Here is a 10293-nt window from a genome sequence, read left to right as displayed (position 1 = left end):
TTATGACCGCGGTCCTCGAGCTTGAAACCCCCCCTTCACCTGATTTACCACCAGCTCCGAGTCACTCCTCGTAATTAGGTTTCGCACTCCCATTTCCAAAGCGATCTTTAGGCCATTAATCAATGCTTCATACTCTGCATCATTATTTGTTGCATAAAATTTGAAGTGAATTACGCTCATCAGGTGATGGCCTTCTGGAGACACGAGTACTATACCCGCACATACTCCCCCATTGTTAACTGCCCCATCCACATGCAAGATCCACCAGGGATGTGGAAATTCCTCCAAAGACTCCCCTGCATGGGGGGGACACAGCATCACCAAAGCTCTGTCATCAACTGAAGAGTCAAATTCGAACAAGAAATCGGGTAAGGCTTGTCCTTTAATTGACGTTTGAGGCATATATTCCAAATCTAACTGTCCCAACTCCACAGCCCACTTCAACATTCTCCCCAAGGATTCTGGTTTGTGAAGGACTTTCCATAACGGGTATGTCATACGGACTTCAACTCTATGGGCCTGGAAGTATGGTCGTAATTTTCTTGACGCAAGGATCAGGGCATAAACCAGTTTCTCCATGCTGGTGTAGCGAGTCTCAGCATCGTACAACCGCTTGCTCACATAATATACCGGTGACTGCTGTCCGTCTTCCTCTCTTACCAGAACAGCGCTAATTGAATACTCAGATACTGCAAGGTACAGTATTAGAGATTCTCCATCTAACGGTTTTGACAGCATGGGAGGGTTTCCCCAGTTGCTCCTTGATCTTTCTGAAAGCCTCTTCGCATTCTGGTGTCCATACGAAGTCTTTCCCTGTCAACTTAATTGCCTTAAAGAATTTCTTGCATCTGTCAGAAGATTTGGAAATAAATCAATTCAGCGCGGCAATCCTCCCAGTTAAACTTTGCACTTGTTTCACATTGGCGGGTGATTTCATATCCAGCAATGCCTTAATATTTGCGGGATTGGTACACTTTTATGGGTTCAACTTCATGCAAAACCTCCTTAGAATGTTAAACATTTCCATCAAGTGTTCGATATGGTCATTCGCCTCCTTGGATTTTACCAACATATCATCCACATACACCTCCATGGTTCTCCCAATCTGGTTTTTGAACATCATATTCACCAATCGCTGATAGGTTACGCCAGCATTAATCAATCCAAACGGCATTCCTATATAGCAGTATAGCCCCCTGTCGGTGATGAAGGATGTATGTTCTTGATCGGGACCATACATGGGGATCTGATTGTAACACGAATATGCATCCATGAAACTTAGCAAGGCATGCCCTGCCGTCGCGTCAACCAACTGATCAATTCGTGGGAGCGGGAAACTATCCTTTGGACATGCCTTGTTGAGATCTGTGAAATCCACACACGTCATCCACTTCCCGTTCGGCTTTTTTACGAGCAGTGGATTTGCAAGCCATTCGGGGTAGTAAGATTATTTGATTAGTCCTACCTCCAACAATCGGTCTACTTCTTCTTTTAATGCCATCGCCCTTTCTCCGCTCACTGGGTGACGTTTTTGACATATGCCCGTACAATTCGGGAAGATATTCAACCGGTGACACATTACTCCTGGGTTGATTCCCACCATGTCTGAATGACTCCATGCGAAGACATCGAGATTTGCAATCAAGAAGCGGGTAAGACTTTCCCTCATTTCATCACCAAACTGGGATCCCACTTTTAAAACCTTGCTCGGGTCATCTTTGTCGACCGGAACAGATATTGTGTCTTCAGCCGGCCCCGTCTTCTCGGCGGGCATAGGGATCCTGGGATCCAAATCAGAATCAAAGTCACTGGGGTCCTCCACGCCCATTTTTTTATCCGAAGGCGCGTCCCCATGAGTGGGTGCATCTACCTCAGGACAAGGCATGGTTTTGTGCAACGCAGGTTTGGGGGGCGCGTCCTCCTTTTGAGGAGCATCAACCTCAATTCCATTTTTGCTCTTCAAGGGCGCGTCCTCTTTTTGAGGAGCATCCACCTTGAAGTTATTTTCGAGATTTTGCAGAAACTCACTTCTTCCTTTCAACTTTTCTCCGTTAACCTCCTTCTGCATGATCTCTTCTATAGGGTTCACCACAACTTCTTCCACACTACGGATCCTCGAAACATTACCCAACGTCAAAATAGGGGTCCCGGTGGTATGGGTTTATTTCTCCTCTGGGCCTTCTACAAAATAGTGGGCATGAACCTCTCCACTTGATTTTGTATGAATATCCTCCACACCCTCAAATGGAAGACCTTTTCCCTCGTATCTTCTCCTGCGGAATTCCTTAACATCCTTGTGATAGCAGTCGTGTGACTCGTATTGCGACCCTCTCAGACTGCCTACTACGTTAGGTGTTGGGAACTTTATCATCAAGTGATGTATCGAGGTTATCACCCTGAACACCTGTAACCAAGGTCTGCCCACCAACACGTTGTGCGCAGAATCCTGATCCAACACTTTGAAATCTATCATTTGAGTGACAGACAAAGCTCCTTCCCTAAGTGTGACGGGAAGCCTAACCGAACCCATAACTCTCACTGCTTCTCTAGTAAAGCCATAGACATGTGCATCTTCAAAATACATGTCGCTATCCGGGAAACCCAATTTTTTGTATGTGCTGTAATACAGGATGTTCGCAGAGCTCCCGTTGTCCAAGAAGACCCGATGCACGTTCATTGCCCCGATAAGCATAGTTATTACCAGTGCATCGTTATGGGGATGATTTACCCATCTTGACTCTCTCTCCCTGAATGTAATATCAGCTGAATCCCCTTTGAATATTTTTGGAGGTCTATCATCCAAACAATGAATATTGGTGAGTGACGGGTGTCGTGCTTCTCTTGCATTTCTTTCCAACGCCCGATTACTGTCACCGACAAAGGGGTGTCCTCTAAAAATTGCCCTGATACTACCAGCTCTTTGGAACTTAACCTCTGCTGTCTTTCCAGCGTCTTCTTCTCGCGGGGGCTGTCTTTCATCTTTCCCCTTGTCATCATTCCCCCTGCGTCGTTTCACCTTGTCAATCCATTCTCCCAGGTATCCCGCCTTGATCAACTCTTCAATTTCATCTCTCAGGTGACGACACTCATGGGTGTCATGACCGGCAGACTCATGGTAATCACAATACTTCTTCTTATCTCTACTCTGCCATGAATTCAGACGGTCTGGTTTCTTAAAGATTCCTCTATCCTTATTCACCTCGAAGATATGATCAATGAACGCTTCCAGTGGAGTGTAGTTGCTTACTCTCCTTTCATAGTTCGATGGTGGGCTCCATTCTCTCCGCGTGTTCACGGCGTTCACCCTATTAGGGCTTCTGGCATTTCGTCGATAATCCGGGTTCACGGATCTATCTCTCCTCTTGGATCGCCTCTTGGAGTTGTGAGTGTTATCATTCTTTTTTGTTTCTGCAAGCGACTGTTCAATTGTTTTACACGATTCCGCCTGCACAAGTACATCGGCTAACGACACAGGGTCCTTCCCCTGCAGGTGCTTCCAGAAATCTGTTCCCACATGCAGACCAGCTATAAGAAGTATTTTCAGTGTTTCATCAATTGCGCCCCTCACCAAAGTGGACTCTACATTGAACCAAGTTTCTGGAACCACTACTCTTTCACATTGGCCAGCGTGGTAACTGACGGTGTATACTTTACTGCAGCTTGAAACTGAGTTAGAAACAAGGTTTTCATCTGTTCCCAGGATGTGATCACACCTGGACCAAGTTTCTAGAACCACTGCTGAGTGCCTTCTCTAAAGGTGGCAGCCAGGAGACGGCATCGAGCCAAATCAGGTACTTGATATACATCCATCTCAATGTTGAAACGCCCCAGAAATTCCACAGGGTCAAAGTTCCCATGAAAACGCAAGTCATTGGTTGTATTCCTCTATCCTGCCGGCAATTGCGCCTCCCTCACAACAGCAGCAAAAGGAGAAGGAGCTTGCGCAGTCGCCGTTACTCTTCCTCCTTCAAGATGGTTGAGAAACCTCTTAAGATCGTTCATATTAAACATCCCTACTCCAGGAATGGTTTAAATATTAGGTTATTGAGGTTGCTCCGCGACTTGTTGCGGTTTCCTTTGATTACTCCCCGGGTATAGTGGTGGATCTCGCCGCCCCTCTCCCTGAGGCTGCGGCTGCGGTATGTTACCATCTTGATTTTGAACATTGTCCCGCACGCGGGGTTCCTCTGGGCCGCGTCGCGGTACTTCCTCATTATTCTGCAACCTTTCTTGAATTCGCACACCGTCCCGGTCATGAGGATGCGTCCTGGAACCATTGTCCGTAGCACTGTGGGAAGCTACAGGAACAACGACAGGAGCTTCTTCAGCGGAGAGCGCGCCATATCTCCTACCATTGTAGGGTGCCCTTCCATGTTAGTATCTCATCCTTCCTCGCCCATTCTTTTGATAGCCTCGGTAACAATTCCCGAACCTTCCTCGCGGTGGGGCACGCTCGTGTTCGCGGTGCCACACCCTATCATCCCTTTGGTATGTAGGGAGCATACACGCTGTGTCACGGGGCCTCGCTTCTCCAGCGTTTCCTTTCTTTTTCCATTCTACCAGCAGCATTCTGAAAGAGATGTGTCCTAAGTTCAATCATGTATGATGATTTAGGAATAACTTTTATGTAATCTGTTTTGATTTCATTGATATTAATAAAAGACTTATTTTGGTTTTATTGCGGGCTTTATCTATTTAAGTGTTTAAATAAGATATACCATAATTTAGAGTAAAACTTTTTATGGATTATGATGAGATCATAATAATGAGACCTAAAAGATGATAACTCTAAACTTAAATATTTCCTGGTCGTAGGATTACTAACTGGTAATTAGTAATCCACAAAGATCGGTACATACTATGCTTGCTTCATTATGAAGGATGTATGTTCTCATAGACATTTGTGTGGTGACACTCTAACTAGTATGTAGGTGCTTATTATAGAATAAGTTCACTGAACATGACTCACACAGCTGGACAACTGATGGAGTTCACTCACGTGTCAGCAGTTGTTCACATAGTGATAGTTGTACAAGTATCCTTAGACTTGAGGTCATCATAGTCATCTTGTGTACACTGAACTATGATTTGGTTTAGTTCTTAGTCTCCAGGGACAATTATAAGGGCTCTACTGGGTATAAGAATTTGTACACGAAGATAGTGTATGATCAATAAAGGATCTACCCCTTCCAGTGAAGGAAGAGAATATTCAATGCTGATCCACTTATGCTAGTTCAGGAATCTCTGACCAGAGTGAATGAAATTAGAAAGGAGTTTCTAATTTACATTAAATAGAACTAAGCATAGTGAATGGGAAAGCAAATGATTAAATAAGATAGGCTTGACACAAGTTCCATGCCTTGTATTTAATCGTGACATTGCAGGGTAGAAGGAATTGATTGTACGGTAACTACTCACTGAATAGGTTCTTGGTATTCTAAGCAGTGAATTCGTATTATCCGGATAGTCGCGATATGCTGAGAAGTATCCCTCACGATGTAGAATAAATATGATTAATTTATTAATTAATCATATTTAATGAATTAGAGAATTTATATAAATAATGATAAAATAGTTTTATTATTATTTATTTCTACTACCGGCTTAATATTGAACCTACGGGGTCACACCATAAAAGAGAATGATTTAATGGTGGAGGAATTAATTAATAATGCCTGGTAATTATTTATTTATGAAATAAATAATTAATTAGCAGATTTATTAATTGATTAAATGAGATTTAATTAATTCTTAATATTATTAATTAAGAATTTAATTTTGGAAATTAAATCAAGTGAGAGAATTATTTTTCTAAAGTGTTTAGAAAAGGGATTAATGATTAAAAGGTGTTTTAATTATTAGTTAATTGGTTAATAAGAATAATCAATTAAAGAGTTAATAATAATAATATTTTATGAATAATTTTCAGCTAAAATTTTTGTCTATAAATATACTATTATAAACCCTATTTGCCTCAACCCAAATAATTAACCCTAATTCTAAAGTAGAACAATAGGGAGACAACTAATTCTCTCAACCTCTTCCTCCTCCATCACATTGTACTCTTGGTGGATACCGGTGGAGTGCTTCACAATTGAGGAGCAGTTGCTAGGGATTTCCGTTCATCGTTCTTGGATCGCTATTAAAGACCTCCATCTTTCCATTAACGTAAAGCTTCTTAAGGTAAACATACTGAACTATGAATTAAATATTATTTTTCGCATGGATCCTGCGGAGGATTTCGTTTTTTTTTTAAGATTTATATTTACGTTTTCGTTGCGTTTATGTGCTAAAAACCCTTCAATGGCATCAGAGCTACTTGAGAAAAGTTTTTAATTCGTTTATGTGTTTAACTGTTTTCGATATATGAGCATGTATGTGATTCGCCATGATTTGATGTTGATATAATATGTTTATATATGTATGGTTTTGAATATATGATATTCATGTGAATTGTATAATCATAAGATGATTATGTAATCTATATATATACTGATATATACATGATTTATGTTTTTTCTAATTATGAGAATCATATTAGATACGGATTCTGAATTGGCTGCTGAAGATTTGCTGAAATCTGGGTCTGGTGTCCGATTTACGCAAACGAATACCCTATTCCATAGGTAAACGAGCGTCTGAACAAAACTGATAGCTAAAGTTATCGACGATTCGTCTGTAAGGCGTTTGACGTCGTTTACTGCCCGTAAATAGTGATTCTTATTTTTCTGATTTGATTCTGATATTTCTGATTTTTGTCATATTTTTTTTTATGATTAGATCATGGATAATATGATATGTTAAGATCAGATTATGTGTTTTAACATGCTTTTATGTGTTGTATGAGCATGGTGGATGGTTATGGCCTTTCGACCTTAGTGTAATGGTTTTGGTTTTGGTTTTAAATACGACTTGCATGTCGTCAATCTTTGTAATCATAAATCTCGAATGTAACTCGAATTATTCTTGTAAGTTCATTAGATTAGTTTTAATTTCAATCTATGTAATGTAATTGAAAACTCAAGAAGGCTATCCAATGGAGGTGATACAAAGAAGAAGACGAGGCATACAAGAAGTCTAAACAAAGAAGAAGACTTATGTAATAAGTAGTTGTATTTATTTCCATCACCATATTAGATTGACCTTGATCTTTATCATGAGCTTGATAAAGATCACATAGGATGGGGTCATAACCAAACACATTTACTTTATTGCACTTTACATTTACTTGTTTATTTAATTTTATATATGAGATATATGCCTAAGTTTACCATGCGATGATAGATTTAGGTGAACTTAAATCAATATAAGGCGTGCTCTAGAAAATCTAAAATAGGAATCGTTTCTTGCCCTAACAATAATATTATGAATGCAATCATGAGATTCTTGTGTTTATGAAACACGTAATTAAATATGAATTTTCAATATTGAGAGAAAGGATGAATCTGTCAAAAGCAGATTTCTATCTGTAAGAAAGGGGTATTAAGTGAGGCCTCTTGACAATGCTCCCCCCGATCTGGGAATCATCTGATTATCGATTATTGATTTGAAATATTTAATTTAAAAGGAAGAATCTCTTTATAATATGATTATGATTGTAACATAATATAATCCCTCTAAAATTAAATAATATCAAGTAGTAATTGGCCAATGACACAACGGGCTTGTGTCGGTCATAGCCTTCCAACATGGTAGAACGTGGTTCTTATTTTTAAATCATTGTCGTTTCGTGCTACAGCCGAGGGCTTTGATTTCGAAATAAGAAATACTTGTCTATTACATAGAGATGTGTACATTGAATTAGAATCTAAAGGTCGTTACGTGCTACAGCCGTGGGCCGTTGGAGACTGATTCAATTGTACGAAATATTGGGTTAGACTTGACTTAGAATATTGAGTTTGTCGTGCTACAGCCGTGACTCAATAATTCAAGAGACTAAAGTTTTATTAGGGAATAACATAAGATGTAATTGACAAGAGTTGTCTGCCTATTGAACATCACATGATGTTTCGTGCTACAGCCGAGGTTGTGTGATGTAATGTAGGATCTCTATTCCCACTAGCATTATGAATGCTTAATTTTCACTTAAGGGTTGTATAAATTAGATAAACTAGTGGGAGCCACTTATGAATAAATACCCGATTCATATAGTGTCTTGAAATGAAATTAAATATTTGCTAAGTGTTGTTATGTGTTTATCATTTACATATTTACTATATTCGCTATGTATAACACCCTCCAAATCCGGGGTATAGATTTGGGGCATTATTAATAACCACTACAAACTAAACCTGCACAAGCGGAATATAAAAATAATAATTATCCCGAACTATTACTACTCAGGATCTTTTAAGGTTTGAGTTGAAAACAAGAACCACATACTACACTTTATTACAAACCCAAATAAAATAATCTGTCTCAAAAACTCTCTTTGTTACAAAACTTTATTCTATCTACATTCTCACCACACAACTTTTATTCAAACTACACAAAACTTTTATTCAACCCAACATTACTACTTATCCTGTTACACCTGATCTGGTAATTCAAAGCTCTCTTCAGGAATAGGAAGGAACACTCTTGGTATAAGAGGGTCCCGCTGCTTGACTCGCTTCTTGACTACGCGGGTCCTGATGGGTTTCATTCTCTACCTTAACTGTAAAACAATAGGAATAACAATAAAAAGGGATGAACCAAAATTGCTCAACAAGCCTGCAACAATATATATAGTATAAAAAGAGAGAAATAAGTGAACCAATAAGCTGCTGGTTTGAACAACCATCTGAATCTGTATAGGATAATAATTTGCCAACACTGGCGAGTGCCAAACGAACAAGACTGGAAACAAGAACAAACATATGCACTATAACCTGCTGATCAGTCAGGATACAGTGCGGATCTATACCCAACTGCATAGACCCAACCAACATAAAGAGTACTCAGGCAACTATGGCCTATTAAATAATTGTATGGGTAAAACCCAGCCCGTATAGTAACCATCCAGTCCAAGGTATAGCATCCGGAACAATCAGAATGCTTTTGATATATCCCAACACCAGGACATATCAGAGTATATGTAACAAGGGTAAAAGTATTGGAATATGAATATAGGATTCAATAAATTGGGAGAAATCAAGAATCGAAATGAAATAGAAACAAGAATTATTAATTGGGTAACAGTGTATATGAACAATAATTATCAAAGGTAACTGATATGATAAAAGGAAATATAATTCACTATTCTGAATTTAGAATAGGGGAAAAACTTGCCTTGCGCGTACTTAACCTGGTTCAACTCACCGCCTTCTGTCCCTAGCTTGCTCTGCCTTGCTAACACTGAACCAATCATAGAAAGATAGTCGTTTAGATAATTTACTATATACGTGTATCTCGAATTGATACCACGTAACCTTATCAGTCTACCCATGTGTTTCTATCTGACTCGCATATATACACATATAATTATATAACACGTAAGGTTCACATAGCCACGTAAAGCACATAGCACATAAAGCACATAATTAATTTTTAGACTTATAATTATTTTTAGAATCGATACTAGATTCATATTTATAATAACTAACCCTATCTGATTTTATTACAATTTTTCGGGATTTATTCGACTCGATTCTACCCCTAATAGGGCCTATGAACAATTAATTATCACAAAACCACTATCTTCCGGAAGAAATTATAACTTACAACTATTTTCATTGGATTCGTTTCATTTTTCTGAGTCTAGGGGTCTTCATTTCGCTCAAATCGGACTAACGGTTTAATTATTATGAATTAAACAAGATTTAGTTAATTAATAATTAATTATAAATAATTAATTATAATTCAATAATCCTTAATTACATTTTTAAATAATTAACTAATAATTATTGTATTTTAAAATAATTAATCCCTAATTATTAGGATTTATTACAATTATTTATAAATTTATAATACTTACTCGATCAGATCGATTATTTACAAATAATCAATCGATACAATTAACTGATACGTTATTTATCGAATAAATAGTAACTGCTCGAATTATAATCTAACTCAACGGTTAACTACTCGCATAAATACGAGCTACTCGCAATCTTCGCATAATTATCGAACCATTATATTATTATTGTAATTTATACGATTCGTTAATCAATTAATTATCGGTATTTAATTATATGATACAAATAATTATTACGACATCCCTCGAATAAATTATCGCTCGAATAATAATTCTCATTATCGAATCACTACTCGCAATATTAACTAATTATCGGATTATTAATCATATTATATAAT

General features: G+C 38.4%; 1 protein-coding gene across 1 annotated transcript; it reads right to left on the bottom strand.

The window, feature by feature from the left end:
* On the bottom strand, positions 1–1828 carry LOC141661094 (uncharacterized). Its single transcript, XM_074468076.1, has 3 exons — positions 1466–1828; positions 1067–1246; positions 1–813 (listed from the first exon to the last, which is right to left on the bottom strand). Exons 1-3 carry the CDS (start codon positions 1826–1828, stop codon positions 1–3), a joined length of 1356 nt encoding a protein of 451 aa, XP_074324177.1.
* Between the last annotated feature and the right edge of the window lie 8465 nt (positions 1829–10293).

Source organism: Apium graveolens, chromosome 5 (assembly GCF_009905375.1).
Source record: "Apium graveolens cultivar Ventura chromosome 5, ASM990537v1, whole genome shotgun sequence".
Classification (NCBI taxonomy): Eukaryota; Viridiplantae; Streptophyta; class Magnoliopsida; order Apiales; family Apiaceae; genus Apium; species Apium graveolens.
This window is presented reverse-complemented; position numbering and strand designations above follow the sequence as displayed.